The sequence below is a fragment of the Scatophagus argus genome, chromosome 11 (assembly GCF_020382885.2).
Source record: "Scatophagus argus isolate fScaArg1 chromosome 11, fScaArg1.pri, whole genome shotgun sequence".
In the NCBI taxonomy this organism is placed as follows: Eukaryota; Metazoa; Chordata; class Actinopteri; family Scatophagidae; genus Scatophagus; species Scatophagus argus.
Genome location: NC_058503.1, coordinates 3,875,151 through 3,893,088, shown reverse-complemented (window position 1 = coordinate 3,893,088; position 17,938 = coordinate 3,875,151). Strand labels below are relative to the sequence as shown.

Here is a 17,938-nt window from a genome sequence, read left to right as displayed (position 1 = left end):
GGGCTGGTTAGCTTTAGAAGGAATGTAGACCTGCAGGTTTTATGTAATATGAGTATTTTTACTAAATCAACACAAAACTTTTTTTTTTTTTTTGAATGAATTATTTGTAATTCCTCACACACAAAGAGATAAGATTTGACTTGTATAGACGCGTTCATGACATGTGCAGGGATACAATGTAACCTCTTAAAAGAGATGTTTCGTTTCATGGTACCTCTCTTTGACTATTAGATTAGCTCTGTGTTCCAGCAATGCACCTCTTTCCTACCACATTTACATTGATTTTTATACTAACAGCACTCATTATATGTAAAAGGGAGACAGCACAAGGACAAAATTAAATTACATGCAGTTTTAATATTGGTAATGTTGGTTTATACTTGTTTTAGAATATGCTGTAAGACCTCATTTCAACATTGATAGATTTGTAATTGACATTTCGTAGTCACTTGGGTTCATTAAAAAGGAAAATGTTTTGTTTGGTTTTACATGAACAGTTTTTAAGCTTAGGTATATGGCAAGAATTATACCATGGCCAGAGGGCCAGTGACCCTTCTACCCCCCTTCTACCTCACGGTCTGTTTGGTATGCCCTGTTTTGAGCTGGCCTTATGTAAAACTGCACACAATACAGAAAATAAATTAAAAGTGATAAGTTTGGTGTAATATTTGGAGGGCACAGAGAGCCTCCATCTAATTCACATACTAATATGTATGCTTTGTAGCGTTGTGTCACCACTACAGAAACTGCAAAAGTACAATAAGATCGTCTGACTTTCATTGACTGTGCTTAGTTATTGGTTCATTGATCAGTGATCAGCCTTTTTATCAGCTAATTAATGGCAGTACTGACGATGTACACAATGTACTTCATGGTGCTATTAATGACCTCAGAAATTATGATGAAAATTGAAAGCTCAGCATTTGCGTTGCCCTTTTTTAGCTTTCCTTTTATAAGTACATATCATTAGTATTTATTTGTCTAGAAAAAGCTTATCTATATAATATGGTTTCTTCTTTCTGTCAGCTGCAATGCATCTGTGCAGTTGTCTCTGACTTCACTTATTCTTCAGGAACTTATTTTTAGGTCAGCCTCAGTCTCTTGTGGGGAATTAAATTGTCAGTGTGTGAACACAATGGCCTGGTCTTCTCTAAGGCTTTAGTATAATGCATTTTAGTTGTACACCCAGCCAATGAACTAGGCAGTAACATTCACATCAACAGTGTTGCCATTAGCCAGAAATAGTGTACTCTGCTGGACTGAATTACAGTACTGGTGGAGTTGAGGAAATAATGATTTCTTTTGTTCTTTGAAAATATAGCCTGTGAGGAGAAACACTTACAGATCAGATGCAAGCTGTGTCGTCAGTGGTTACCTGAGAATATATATGATTTGGTCTGACAGTGTAATATGATTTTCATAACCTTAATGCGGCGATAATTGAAGTTTTTTTAATAAAATGTATCAAATGAAAATGTGCAATATGAAATCACTCATAATAATTAACCCAAGGAGATTTATCCAAATCCAGTTTGTCCAAATTTGCACTTTTGTTCATCTTTATAGAGCTTAATAAAAAAAAATTAAAAAAAATATAATCAAAGGTGGCAAAAAAATTCAGATATTGCAGATTTAAAGCTTCTTAATGGTAAAAAAAAGGTTCAAACTGTGTGTTAATGGCTTGAAAGTTCCCAAGCTTACACCAGCCCTCCACTTCAAACACATAGCCTTAGCTTCGTGATATTTCATTATGATATAATACATCACCAGTAACAAGCTGTGAAGCAGCGTTAGAGAATTACAGGTGAGCTTGAGTTACCCGACTTCAGATAATTGTAGCTTTCCTGAAAAGTGCATTGAAAAGATAACGACTGCAATCAGTTCCACTTTACCGAAGGCCTCCTATTCAAAGATACAAAACCACAAAGATGATGTTTCATCAAAAAGAAAAAAGAAAGGCCAACCCGTAACCACCTCTTGCTTTGTTAGATGAGTAATTACTTTCTACCATAACACCTTTGACTGGAGTCACTCTGGTTGTCCTGGTTACAGTCCTTGATAAGGTGCCTGTGCACTGAGCAGAAATTATACAGACAGATTCAGGTGAAATGAATGTGGTTGAGGAGAGTTCTTCTCTCCTTGGCACCTTTGATCATTTTCTCATCTAGCACAACTGACCAAAGGGAATGTTATGGCCATTCCTCTGATATATTGCGAGCTGAATTCGAAAAAGATGTTGCATTTCAACAGTGGGATACTGAGTGGAGTGCTAAACCCAAATCCAGTGAGCATATTCCAGAAAAATATGAAAGAGATTTTTTGATGAATTGTAGCCTTTTTGGGTTGGACTTGCCAAAAAGTTGAGGAAATGTTTTCATTTCAACACTGCAATAGGCACACCACTTGTTCTCACAGGGGACCTGTCACTTGAATAACCACAAGGAAGTACAGAGAGAACTGTTTCTCATATGTGGAAAATATATATTCTCCCATTCAAAAAGATTTTTTATTTATTTTGTTCAAAATCTGGGTGGAAATGCAGTTATAAGTCTGAAAGAATGATGCATTCACATCCAGTCCTGATGTGGTTAGGTGAGTGCCACTGATCAGGATCATCCACTACAATTAAATTACCTACCTGTTGAAGATAAATTGTGTCACTGAGGTGACATTTTTGTTACCAATGAGCTCAGAGGGGGTGGAGTCCTTCCTAATAGCAGAACTTGTTTGTGGTTGGCCATTTTTTTTTTAATCAGTTCACTTGATTATTGCAGATTCCCCAATCAACTTTCCTTAGCTCAACTGCAGGGAGAGCCAGGCCAAAATCAGGCTTATATAAGAGCATGCTTCTATTTCTAATTTCCCATGTTTTAGAATTACATATCTGCCGCTCTTATCGCCGATCTTCAATTCACTGATCAATTCACTGATCTAAAGCACTCAGTAAAATTTACTTTGATATTTTTTCTGTTAATGAAAACTCCCAAACTTCCTCCACGTTTGCTCGTTGTCATAATTATACAAAAACTTTTTAAAAGTTATGATGCCATCAGTTCCATCATGTTATATTCAGTTTATGTTGGCGTTTCTGTACTCCACAGAAAACAGTTTTCATTGATACAACTGTTTAATTTGCCATCTTTCAAGCAAATTACAGTCAGTGAAACTCACATGAAAGCTCGTCAAGCTACACATAGGGCACCAACCATTACATTCTTGGTAGACCTTTAATTTGAAACATTTATAAGATATACAGTAATTAGTTTTATGGTCAGTTATCAATCAGGCAGTGTTAATTGTTAATTGTTTTATATTATTCATTATAATGTTCTCTAGTATACAGGCAGTGTTGGGCAGTAGTACCCTTTATTAAATTCATCCAAAGTCTTCAATACATTTAAGTATATATATTACATACACACATTACATCACATACATATAGATGTAAACTGCAACTTTAATGGTTGACTGAGGCTTACATCCATGAGGCTAGTTAGCCTAGTTAGCCATGAGGCTAGTTAGCCTTAGAGACTGGCTGACTGGCTTCTTGTTTCTCTGTTAATTGGATATCTTTATTTACTTGGATTTGAGATTTTACAATATTGTGCAGTTTGTATGTGTAGTCTGCTGTGTAACTTTTTGGTTTGAAATTGTCAACGTGCTCTACCCCAATTCTCGCTCTTGTTATCTGTGTTAACCTTGACTATTTTCTCCCCCCTCTCAGGTGAATGGACCCTACTATCCATCACAGTCTTCTGGTCTGTGACAGAATACCAATTGCAAATCCTTGTTGAGGTGGCAAGATGGTGTCAACCTGTCATAAGGAGGCTCTTTATGGACGTCATTTTGCCGGTTTGGTCTGAACTCCTAACCTCCCCTAAAGGCTCTGAACCATAGTGGGGAAACTCTCCCTTTTGTTCTGTCCCTGCCAGAAGGACAAAATTAACAGTGGCAGGCCACATTTAGCAGCGTGTGGCCTGGTGAGCGGTCATTATCACTCACCACAGACTATTTGTGGATCTGGACTGGTTTCGGGATTATGCCTTACACCAAGAGTTCTTATTCAGCAGTTTCCTCAAACATCCCTAAATATGAAGGATCATGTCAAGCCTGACAGTTTCCCAAAGCCTTTTCTGTCTTGTAGTCACATCAGACATCCTCACACATCTCAGAATATTGGCACGCTTTCCATGTTCTGGATTAGGACGGGAACGTTGCATCTGTCTGGATTTCTACACTATTTCATTCTGTACTATGCCATGCTAGATGGCGGAAACTTTGGGTGAAGTAAATACTGCTGTTGCACTCGGGCGGAAGTTGGAAATTCCCACCCACTATGTTGTAATAACAACCTCTGCGTTCTCTTGTGGCCACAATCGGGAAACCCCAAGGGAGAAAAATTAACACCAAGGAGATATTCTCGGGTAGGAAAAAAAAATACTGCTTACTTTCACGACAACTAATGTCAGTCAGACTAGCTAGGTACAGTAACTTTATATCACATTTTGTGCTTATTTGCTTTCTTGCCAGGAGTTAGATGTGAAGATCAGTACCACTGTCTTGTTGGTGGTAAACGTGAAGCTACAAACAGGACATGGTTAGTCTCTCTAAAACCACAACGACACAAAACAAGATATAATGTGTCAGTTTCTGAGTTTTAAAGGTGCTGGTACGTGCATTTTCTAAATTTTAAACTGAGCTATGCTAGATGTAACTCTGTAACCCCCTTCTCATCTAACTCTTGGCAGGAGAGCAAATAGGCTTATCTCTCAATGTTAACCTATTCCTTTAAGCTTTAAATCCACACGAAGTGTTTGGGTGGCTCAAAGGTGATGTGTTGAAAATGGATTATAAATGTACTTAACATTAAGAATGTAAGACACCTCATTGACATGACAGATATCTGCATCACAAAAATCTTGTTTTTTTTTCCTCAATAGAAGGCTGAACTCCTCTGGCTTTTCTGTTGCTTTTTCCCCATGCATGAAGTTTGTCACTTTTCACTTTATGGTGTGTATGGAAGGCAGCAGGGCCTACATGTGCTTTTCCCAGACGTGTGAATTTTCATCATTAACCTTGTTAAAAGCAGTACTCAAAGAATTATTTGATTTGTTAATAGACCGAAAACTAATCTTTGATAATTTTTAAAAATTGATTAATCCTTTGAGTTATCTTTTAGTAGAGGTTGTTGCTGTCTGCAGATGCATTTTACAACTTTATGACAATAGTACATACCCCGGAGGTCAGGACATGATGTATAGGATTACAAACACTATTCCCCCATACCGCACTAATCTATTGTACCGTGCTTACTTCCAAATTGTCTTACAATGTGCGATTTTTGTGTTGTGAAGTGCTGGCTAGTTTTCATCTGCTGAAGTGTTTGATTGAACCTTCCAAGTCTCTTTGATATCTCAGTCAGAAGAAGGTATAGCTTCTTTTCAGAGCTCACAAGCCAGAAAGGATAAGAATTACTGCTTAATAGCCATTCTGGTGGACAGGCCATGAAGGTGGACAGAAGAGTTAGGTGATGTTTCTTTTCTCTTTGCCAAATTGTTGGTGTCCATTTGTGAAAATGAGCATTTCTTTCCTCAGTCACTAATTTCTCTTTTTTACTTACACAGTTAGCTCTGCTTTACTTCGAGGTTTCACAATGCACAAGTTGTTTTATTTAAGTTGGACTAGCAGACTGGTGAATTTGTCTCATTGGGATAATTACAAATCAGGTGCGCTGAACTAAACTTTGAAAACATTCCTGTGATTGTTTGAGCTTTCAAGCAGTCAATATGTAGCAAAACTCCATCTGTCAGGTCCCCAAGTGGTAACACTATCACAATAAACGTGCATACTGTTTGTCCAAATGAATGTTTGGGTGGGCCTTGCCTTGCATGTTGCTCTGTCTTCACTCAGTCCTTTCCATACATAACATCTGAACGTCAGGAATCTGCACATCTTTAAATGATTTCATCTCTGTTGGCAAGAAAACAGCCTCTCACTGCTCTTCATGGTAAAGTTCTTGATATTCTCACTCATGTGAGTGATTCAAAACTTCTGCCACAGAACCATGGCCCCACAGTCAGACGAGCCATGTGTCTTTTTCACAGTTCAGCTTGAAGAACATTTACTCCATTTTAAATCAGTAACCAACCAATCAGAGTAGATTTTGTCAACTTCAGTCAACGTTTTAATGTCTTTAAATGTTATTTTTTTAAAAACCGGGTCAGAAACATTCAGTACAAGTACGGTACGGAGTACAATTGGGTTGAACACCAGTGAATTTCCTCACTCAATGTTTTTGAAAACTAAAGATTTGAAGACTTGAATGTGGCAATGAGTTGTAAAAAATTTATAACATTTCAGCATTTCAGCAAATCTGGCTGCTTCAGTCATCTCCATTATGTAAGAATAACCAGAAATAAGCTTCAGTGAAGTCATTAGTACAAACTTTCTTGTGAGCACTGTGATTGTGCCAGAATGTATATAAATGATGAGTATTTTTTTTTATGATTTCAAAGTGATGAATGGGGCCTGCTTGTCAACATCCTTTGAAACTGAAATTTACAGGAAGTCACTTAACTGATGTTCACACTTTCTGTACTGTTAGGTTTCTTAACATTTTTTATACACACTGATTAAAATGACTTTCCTCTGTAAAAGTGTTTTTCAGTTTGATAAAGGTTCTGCTTGTCCTTTCAGAAAAGCTGCTTTTGTTGTCAAAAGGTCACCTTCTTTAATTTGGGATAATCTGAATACAAAGACAATAAAGGTCATATCGCACACCTACCACAAGCTTGTTGTTATAGAAGACTGTGTTTTTATCTAACACTCTCAAATCAATGAAAGGTGGTGTTGTTGCTGCTTTGAAGAGCAGTTGTCAGGTTTATTTTTTAAAATGTTAAAATCTCTCTCTATTCTCAGCACAGTGCACACCTCAAATTCATCTCCACCTTGGAAAAGTGGACCTAAATGATGTTTTCAACAGCAGTGGCAACCTGTGAAGTCATAGTGATGATGGTATTTAGACAAACGAGAATTCATATGTTATACATTTATGAAATGCGTTGCGTAAGTGTGTGTATATGTACTTGGAACACTGTGCTCAGTAACTGCTCAGGGTACACTGGCCTTACAGTGAAAATAAAATCCATCACTTGCAGCTGAAGGGTGTTGAATGAGAAAAGAAAAGAAAGGTTAAAAAATAAGGAAAAAAGGGCCAAGACATTTATCACGTGTTGGAGAGCATAAGCCTGCACTGTGGCCAAACTTCTGTGAAGTAAAAGTCCTCAGAGTTTACAGATAAGGCGTTTTGTGGATACGTCCTGTAGTCTTGAGTTCAAGCATGTTAGCATTTCAGGATGGGTGCTTCCAGGGAGAACACAAAGCACAAAGCCAGCCTGTGCATCTTCGTCCTGATACCTTACAAACAGGTAAGGAAGAAGGAAAGTTGCAGTCGTGGTCATGATTGTACTTTCTCTGTAGAAGAAGAAGAAACATTTGTTTGTATAAACTATGATTCAATTTAGAATGAGAAACCAAATTTTTTACTCACGTCTAACTGAAAGACACATTAGTATTTCAATCTTTCCACTGTTCCTACCAGTTCCAACCAATAAACCAATCAACCAATAAACAAGTACTCAGATCATTTGCTAAAACCTGTGAAGGCCAGGTTTATTGTCACATACACATTTATACACAGTACATACATGTGCATATTGAAATTTGATCTCTGTATTTAACCCACCATATGTATTAGGAAAAGTATGCAGCTATTGTGCAGCCCCTGGGGACCAGCTCCAGCTGTAAGCCAGTATCTTGTTAAGGGTTACTGACCCAGTACACGTTTTTGGGCCACCAGCCCAAAGCATTGGTATTTGACATCCTGGGAATGAGACTCACCAATCATCTATCTTACTCCTGAGTCGCTCACGTGCATTAGAAGAGAGAGAAGCTCGGATTACAACACACACAGGGGGAATGGGAATTACCATTACCCAGCTATGTCTTCACATATCAAATGGTAGTTTGCAACTATATTAATGTTTAAGATCTGTGTTATGCTATGTGTTCATCTAGATTGTTTTAGTGTGAGTTGCAATGGTTTCATCATTATTAGGAGTTATCAGCTGTTATCTCCCTTTTTTTGGAGTATAATGGAACAAGATGGACCTTCACTTGTGGTGCTCAAAGCACCAAAATGCATTTGAAAAGTCCAACAGCAATGTCTCTTTCCAGAAATCATTGCTCAATTACTTAAGATAACTTACAGCCCTTTTTGTGAGCAGCTTCATGTCAAAACTATTTTCTGTTCATGTCACTGCTCAAAGGGAAGCTTGCATCTACTCATGGATGAGTGGCTAGCTAATTAAGTTAACTAAGCAAGGTAACATTACAACTCGCCCGAGAAGGACGCTGTTAATGTTTACATCCTGTGCTGTCACAAGCACGCAAATATTACTATCTGACTGTACAAAATGTAACATTTTTCACTGCTATTTGCTAGCACTAGCCTAAAAAATGTAAAAGTCGAAATCAAAAGAAACAAGGTTCTTAAAATGTGTGGGGTAGTACTGCACTTATGTACAATTTTGAGGTACTTATACTTTATTTTCCATTTTCTGCTACTTTATATTTTCACTCCACTACAGTTCAGAGGCAAACATTTTGCTTTTTACCGCACCACATTTATATGAGTATTTTCTAATAAGAAAAAGCAAACCTTTATTTGTCCCACAAAGGGGAAATTGCAGTAACTTTGGTTACTAGCAACTTTGCAGATATCCTTTAATAATACAAAATATAACAAATAAATAAATTATGATGTAATATTATAGATCAAGACAGAACTTAATTGATCTCCAGAGGGAAAGGGACAAGCTTGACCACATATAAGGCATCATTAATTATACAATAATACAATACTACTCTGAAATATGCCATACCTTTACTTGTCGTGCATCTTTTGGTCTTTTGGTACATGTTATTGCTTCTTTCTTTAGTACAAGATCTAAGCACTTCCACATCTGCTCAGTACATTGTTATGCCCAGCACATATGGTTAAATGCTTTTTACAGATAGAATGTTAACTAATGTTTCTAAATTTATGTCTGAGGTGTGATCTGGTGTGAGCTGCTCAGCCACATATATTAGACATATATCAAATCCAGAGCCCTTGTGTGTGTTTTCCCTTTGAGAACATTGATGGAAACACATAAGTAGCTGAATAAAAAGGATAAACAGGTGTTGCACTCCAAGTACCTTTTCCCACCAGTCTCACCCTCCCTCCACAGAAAACAGCATCATGTTCCAGGAAGTGAAGAAGTGGCCCTGTGCTGATTAAAAACCTCCGAGCTGCCCTCTGCTGTCCTCCCATCTCTTCACCTGCCCACATCCTGCTGACCACTCTGACCCTCTTTCATCATGTCTCATCTTCAGCTTTTTAATCTCTCTATTCGTTCCAGCTGGATTAAAGTGCTGAGCAGGGGATGAGGTTGGAAGGATGCTGCTGTGTGTTCTGTAAATGAAAAGCTGTGGTGAGTGGAGGAGCAAATCCATCTTTTATGGACCTCCCCCTGTGACAGGTAGGGATTAGCTGGTCAAAACACAGAGGCAGACAGAGCAGGAAAACACAGGAAGTCATCAGTTGCCCTTGGCCAGTGTTCAAATTACATTCTGAGAAGTAAAATGTCTTATTTTTAATTGTAGTGAAATATACAGATGGCTGATATATGACCATACAAGATACTTTGTCTTGAGATCATAGGCATGAAAGCAGAAATGTTTAATGTTCAACGGCCTCAGTGGTTGCATTGGCCTTTATTGGCCTGTGATCCACTTGTGTTAGTATTATTGTAAGTACTTTGGGTGTGTAACATGCAAAAGTCAACATCGCCAATAATCTGTTATTGGTTAAAATTTCTCATCATAAAAAAAAAAAAAAACATACTGATGACTGAAAAGTTCATATACAACATTTTAAATGAAACTAATCATTGTATCTGTCACTTAGTCACATGTATGTATTCTTGGTGTGAAGGCACACACAGAGTCTCATGACCCATCTCAGCTTCTAAGCCGATGTAACAAGGACTGGCCTGCAGCTTTTTTACATGATGATGTTGGGATTTTGACAGAGAGAGAAAGGATGTGAATTGAAGTGATTCATCTGCAGGTTTTCTTGTACATCAGAGGGTATTTGCATATATCAGAAAGCTTGCAAAGAAAATGAACTTGCTGATGACAAATTAGCCACACAGATGAAAGGCAGACTGTGATAGTGGATGTCTCTGCTGATCAGTCAAGCTGCAGTTTACTTTTATGTCTGTCCAGGCTCATGTAGTATATGTAGTGAAGACTTTGAGGGAAGGTAAGAAAAGGTTAATTGTATTTTTTGGCAAAATGAAAGTGATTCCAATGAATGATTTCCAGTGAGAAACATGCTGTCTTCTCTTGCCATCACTATGGCCATCACTTGCCATCACTATGGACTATTTTTACAGAGAGCTTCACCACCTGAAACTCATTATCAGCAGAACCAATAAGCTTGTGTTGGACTACTGTACTTTAAATATGAATGTGGCTGCAGAGAAGCTACAGACTCTTAAACATGGATCCTTCACACACATGTTCAACCTGGCAACACAGAAGATCTATACCGTCACATCACTTTGTATAATCCTGCTAGACATTTGTGTAAAATTTTGTAAAAAACTGGCAGATTAATTCTGTGTGGGTTATGGCTAAAAACTGTGATCACTAAAATCTAATCAGTCTATCCTTGACAAAGCAAGCAGGAATGATTATGTGCGTGTGAAAGCTATGTGACTGCGTGACCTGTTTGTCAAATGTGTGTTCAGTCAAGATTACAGTCACACCCATAAAAAGTGTGTGGTCACACTAATGAGACCTCCTAGGGAATGCTGAATAGCTGAGTAATTTATAGTGTTATTACCTCTTGTCCCGCTGACATTTTTTCCCTGTCGTTTTTATTAAGATTTGAACACCGATACTGCTGTGACGATGGAGTCACTTTTATTTACTGTCACTCATCCAGTGTGGTGGTTTGTCCTTTTTAAACACTGGCAACCACACTCCAAACATTTATGATGTCTGGACTGGTCTAACATGTCTGGCTGTGCATATAATAAAAGTACATAAAAGGTTAGAAAAAACTGAATGTCCACAGAGACAAAAGTCATAAAAACCAGATGAAAATCAGATGAATAGTACAATGAAGTGAAGTACACACAATGCAAACATGCTAACAATGAGCATGTTAACATGTTGATTTTTAGAAGATAGCCTATGTTTACCATGTTCACCATCTTACTTGTGGCATGCAACAGTCAAGTTTTGACCTTAAGATGCTAATCATCAGGACGAGTCAGGGGAACAGTTACTCTATTTCACCATCATGGAACAGTGAATGTGAATTTCATTGCAAGTCAACATGTTTCAACAAAAATGCACACGTCAACCCCATGACGGCATCAAAGTCATCAGAATTCATCATCATGTGGTCAACATGAATATTTGTATAATAATTCACAGCAATGCATCACTCTGAACCAAAAATGTCATCCTCATGGTAGCAATAAGAGAGAAGGGGATAACCAAAATCACTAAGATACATGTTCTGGGGACCATGGATGTCTTGCACAAGTTTTTGGTCAATCCCTGTAATAGACAGTGAGAATAAGTGAAAATTTTGACTTGTGGATGAAATATTAAACCATCAGGAAAGCCCTTAGAATTTATCCATGAAGGACCTTGAATATCTGTGCAAACACAAACAATGATTCCTCAAGATATTACACTCTGAGCCACCAAACCAACCTGAATCAGAGTATTCAGGGGATCATCAAAGCCAAATTTTATGTGAATCCATCCAGCATTTCTACAAATATTTCAGTCTAGAGTAGACCAATATGATGGACAAGAACAAACTGCAATTCCAAGACAGGAGACATCCATCCATCCATGTTCTATACTGCTTATCTGTCAGGGTCGTGGGGGAGCTGGAGCCTATCCCAGCTGACTACGGGCGAGAGGCGGGGTTCACCCTGGACTGGTCGCCAGTCAATCGCAGGGCCAACACACAAAGACAGACAACCACACACTCTCACACTCACACCTAGGGGCAAAGTAGAGTAGTGGTATTGTGGGAGGAAGCCGGAGTACCGGAGAAAACCCACGCAGGCACAAACTCCCCAGACCGGGATTCGAACCTGGAACCCTCTTGCTATGAGGCGACAGTGCTAACCACTGCACCACCGTGCTTGCCCGACAGGAGACATAATGTGGCAAAAATAGACCTACAATCCACCCAGACTGTACAGCTCATTGAATACTATAATTCACCTCACCGCTCCATAAAACACAGATTACATATGGAGAATAAGTAAAAACAGATGTGTTTAAGATGTGGAGGCAATATTTTATCACAGATAACAAACACGAGTTGGGAGTTCATTTGGCTCTATGCTATTATCTATGCTGTCTGAGAGCATGCCTTGATCAAGTGAGTTGTCCAGTGTTATATCACAGCTCAAATATGTGGCAGGGTTTCAAGCCGAGCATGTGTTCACTTGGTTTAAAGTGAGCGCCGCCCTGGGTCTGCCACTCTGAGTTCTTTGTAATGATGAGGAGGCGGGACAGGGTCAGCTGTAGCCACTTAGGGGACAAGCTGTGCTACAGAGTGGACTTAAATCTGTCAAAGTGACACAGAAATACTTAACAATAAAAGGAGGGGAAAGGATGTTGAATGTCTCCTTTTTATTGTATATGTATATGTAATTTATATTTGATTTTACTCCACTCCACTTCTACTCTATGCATTTTCTTCACTTTGTCTTTTCTTCAGGATACGATACTTGTTGTACATGCTATATAAAAGCGTTTTTATCATATCATATGAAGAGACATGTTAGTGTATGAAATAACTGTTGACTGTGTCCACATGAACAGAAGCATTTACTAAGGATACCCAGGCATGTTGTATTTGAATGTAGCACACATACATTAACAGCGGTGCTGATAAGCTGGTGTCCTGATTAGAAGAAGCTCCAGTACATCTGTGTTGCGTTGATGTTAACTGAGACACTGAGGAATGTAAAGATATTATCACAGTTAATGTCTGTTTTTCAGGAATGCGATGCTGTACTTATGTTCGGAACATTTAAATGTCATAATTGTTTACAGTACGTAGATATTGCATGCAGGCTTAACAGCTTTTCCCAAGTAATGAACACAACATAAAATTGCCTGCAGATTCACTCTGGGTTCAGACTGTATATAGCCCTTGGTCTAAACTGAATATTGATCTTTTTCTCTTAATATGGGCACTCAGCAGCCCGTGCATACAGCAAATTACCAATAAGAAAGAGTCAACCAACTTCTTTAATGCCTCATTTAAATAAATCAGAAAAGACCAAAAGTTATCCAATTGAGGAAAACTGATTTATTATTATGATGGCTGCAACATACATACATTCAACACACTTTAAATTTGTGTTCCACTACATTTCAGAGGGAATATTGTACTACATACATCTGTTTGACAGCTTAAGTTGTATCATGACTGGGTATGAAAGGGACATCCTAAGACAACTGTGATGAATAACGGTTACTTTGTAATGCGAAGACTGTTAGTTAGTTAGCTAGCTTGTATGTGTTGGTTAAACAACATATCTTATTACTTAGGAGTCAAGATATTGGGTAATACAGGTAAATGGACATAAACAAATGAGAGAGCTAGAATAAGGAGGACAAATAAGCTGCAGCAAACACTAGGTACCATGCTATCTGGCTAGCACAGTGATGACACTGGAGAAAGTGAAAATGACAGTTCTCGATATGTTGTGTTCTGGGGCAAACGGCTGGTTATCCAGCTGTACTGGAGCTGTGGGAGAGCCTGTGATGGCAAATCCCTAGAATCAACCTGACTTTTGACAATTTGGGTGCAAAAACTATAAGGGATGCACTGACACTCTTATGAATATGATCACACCCTCCTTGAGCCTTGACTGACAGCTTCTATAAACACCTTAGATCATCAAGTTTTTTTTTTTTGTTCTCGTTGTTTTTTTGTTTTTTGTTTTTTTTATTTATCAAATAAAACACATTCCAGTTTAACCAAGGTCAGTCACTGAAGTTAAAGTTATGTTTTTGGAGTGAACAGCGAGGCTAGCCTCAGAAACACCCAACTCCAACATCCAACAATTTTCAACCTAAGTTGGATTTGATAATAAAGCACAGACACACCAGGAGTGCATAGATGGTAAAAGTAATTATTTTAATAAGTGCTCATATAATAGCTGTGATGCCCATGGGACTTATGACGGTGAGAGACCAGAGATGCGTCATCATCATCATGTTGAAGGGCTTAGGTTGTTCTTGCCTGGAAAAGCAGGCATGATGGGAAGGATTGGGAGCATTTAGAGTTTTTTTATTTTTACAAGTGCTCAGTTAATATAAAGTTTTTAGAGACAGAAGACAAACATTTTCATTTCTTTTGATTTTTTTGTAAATTATGATTGTTTAACTTTGCTTTATAATGTCACAATCATCTAATTTTTACCACCCAAAGCTGAAAAAACATTCATTCTGCATACTACACCTGTGATTAACATTCAGTCATTTATTTTGAATTTGTTTTTGAATTTAAAAAGATTGCTTCTATTGATTGTGTCACATGATGAGTGGTCACTCCAAATGACATGAAGAAGACTTCATAGATCAAAAAAGAATAAATTTCACACAAAACAATATATTTAAGCCAGATTTTGTTCAAATTTAATTGAACTGTAATGAACAAAAACATTTTATTAACATTTTTTAAAAATCTGAACAAAAACCTAAATACAGCACATGGGTTTGTAGTTGTTTTTTGACACAAGCTTCAAGTAAACAAATAATTGTCGATCTATAATCATCAGACTGTCTGCATGTAAGAGGGGCACATTGTGTTAATATTAGGCATTTCTTAATCCCAGGCATTTCTGAACTTAGCCCAGACTTGGCCAGCTTAAGAGTGGTGCGAGGTTGCTGGCTAATGTTCTGAGATGCATGAACATGAACAGCATGAACTTCTGTCTTACAGTACAAAATGACATCTGGAGTTTTTGGCCACATGAATAAGTTCTTTTCACCCAACTGCAGTATGGAGCTAATAAATTTAATTCATTCAGGGGGTAAGTCTGAGTGAATGAATAGTATTTGTATTGCCATGGGCATAATAAAGATGAAAATATGCATCTTTAGTGAGTAAGTGATGTGATGTCATCATATCATAGTATTTACATTGCTTCACAGAGTGCCTATAGAATAAGTCACGAAAATTGTTGCAAATTGCTTTTTAGAAATAAAGCCGTCTGAAAAGTTGTAAAATCTAGCGAGAATATCCCCAAGCTGGCAACATTGCTGAGCAGTACTCGCCTAACTGTTAGCAGAAGAATGCTAACTTGGGAATTTTGGAAAGAGACAACTGGGCGGTCTTCAAGTTCAGGTGGGTCCTGTCCAATGTGAGATAAGTGTTTGAATATAGGCAAATCTCACATGCAAGTGAGATTCACCTGAACAAGACAAGACAGCTTTATTTGTATAGCCCATTTTTACAAGCAGTTTGTCTCAAATGGTTAATTATTTTCAGGCTTTTTGGTTTGCATGTTAACATCTTTATTGTTTAAACACATGGTGAGGTCCCAGCATATGTGTTCATTTGGCTTCTGTCCTTGGTTGCTTACTGGTTAGTTTAGTCTGCTTTACTTTTTTATCCTTTATCTGGCTGACGTTTGAGCAAATTACAGGTAAAATCCATGGTGCCAACCAATGTTCTGAAATAGCCTTTCAGCAGTTTTTTGCTTAAATATCTGTTTAATGATAAATCCATGGCACTATTCATTGTGCAAAAATATCACAACTCATTGTAATTTGCAGTTCTCTCTGTTCTGCCCCTCTATGGATGCCTTGCAGGTCCATACAGTCTAAGGGTCCACCACATGTCCCGCCACCTCTGCAATGAGCCATTGGCTCCATGACTGATTTAACACATTAACACTTCATAAAGCCAGACTCATGAATATTGTTATATGGAGCATTAAATGCTAGCTGATGAAAGTATAAAGAAGGGAAGACATTTTTATCATTTCATTTTTCTTAGCTGCAATCTGATAAGATTTCCAGAATTCCTCTGGAACCCTTAAAAAAGTCATACTGTTGCATCAAGGTGGTATTTCTTCATCAGTATGCAGTAAGAGTAACTTGTTTCTGGACTTCAAAATGTTGTTGGGAAGCTACTATGTTTTGGTACAAAACTTGTGAGGGGTTTTAGACACAGTTTGGAGGTCTTATATAGTAACCCAAAGTGAGTGATGTTGCAGACATTAGCTTTACCAGTTCTACAGCGGGGAGTCCGCCAACCAGTCCAAGAATGCTGCAGTAAATGTCAGAGTTAGGATTTCTCAAACTAATAAGAACCTTTTCTTCTTTTATGAAAAACAAATGCTCTGAGTGGTTGGTCAGACAGTTACAGACTTTATTCACCACACAGTATCATTCTTCAAACTCATGCCATATGGACAGACTGTATACATTTACTCTACTATGGCTTCAGACAGCCAAGTACATTTGCTATTTGCAATAAGCAGTTATGGTTGATTGCTGAGTCTCATTCTCAGTCAGGGCCACCGACCCAAAACTTTGCTTTTTACAACCTAGGAATGAGACTCAGGTTTTTAAAACAGTTCCTGAGGGCAATTTCTGATCAAATAGCCCTGAAGATGTCATAGTGGTATCGTCTAGAAGTAAATTTGAGAAATTCTACTTTTAAAAGCATTACAAGCCAGATAAGGGTTAATGAAAATTGCATTTTGGTAAATGTAGTATCCAGGTTTGTTAGAGTTTGACTTATTAGGGACCAAATGCTAGTATCTGCTGCTTGCGTTTTGACAATTCCCTTCTAAAACTCTGTCTCTCACAAATCTACTAACTGTATTGTCCAACTGATTGCTTCTTATAACTGAATATGTGTATTTTACAACAGAAAGGAACAGTTTCAATTTAATTCATTTCAACTTCCTCTGATGAAAAGTGACGGCTACATGTCTAAAATATTCAGAAAATGAATCTAGGAACTGCCAGAGTAGGATGGAATAAAATGAGTTTACACTATACAAACAACACTAGTTTAGTTTTGACTTTTCTGATTTATTCCAGAATTTAAAATTCCCAGTTACCAAACAAAAACAAAACTCAGCTGTGCAACATTAGTTGAGTTTCATGAAGTCAGCTTTCATTTCATTTAGTATATTTTCACATGCAGTTTTTGAAGACTGAAAAATAGTAAAGAAAAAAGTTGTGTGTGTGGTGAAAAGAAACTGACAAACAGAGAAGCATGTCATTTCTTGTTGCTCAGTTTTGAGTTCAGTCTTAGAAGCAGCTGAAAACAGCATCTTAAAACTGTGAAACCCAGCTGTTGTTCATATTTCCTGTCTGTTCACCATGTTGAACCTAAACTCAGCAGATGTACCTGTAAAACAGGAGTATACAAATCACTATGTCTTGGTTGCCTGGATGTTAACTAGACTTACTCAAGCACTGTACTTCAGTAGAATTTTGGGGCACTTGCACTTTACTTTAATAATTCTGTTTTATGCTGCTTTATACTTTCTATACATTTCAGAAGGAAATATCTACATGTTTGCATCCTTGCTCATCGCATACATAAGCGGTATCCTGTGGCATCTGTGGTTGACACTTTAAAAGCCTTAACAGACGCTTACCACGAAATAACACTTTGATTATGTTTAGGCACAAAAACTACGTGGTGAGGAGTAGGAAAACATCAGTGATGCATGGTTGCCTCATTTCCATCCCCTTAGGACTTTCTTACTTTGTAAACTATGCTGTTTGCTGTTTCCACTGAAGGTACTTTAGAGCT

General features: G+C 37.8%; 1 protein-coding gene across 3 annotated transcripts in view; it reads left to right on the top strand.

The window, feature by feature from the left end:
• gdap2 (ganglioside induced differentiation associated protein 2) overlaps window positions 1-6,789 on the top strand; it is a 35,875-nt gene extending 29,086 nt beyond the window's left edge. For all 3 annotated transcript variants that reach the window (XM_046404038.1, XM_046404037.1, XM_046404036.1), the window contains one exon: window positions 3,725-6,789. In XM_046404038.1, coding sequence (XP_046259994.1) covers window positions 3,725-3,766 — 42 coding nt within the window. In that variant the 3' untranslated portion in view covers window positions 3,767-6,789. The remainder of the gene's footprint in view (window positions 1-3,724) is intronic.
• Window positions 6,790-17,938: the final 11,149 nt, after the last annotated feature.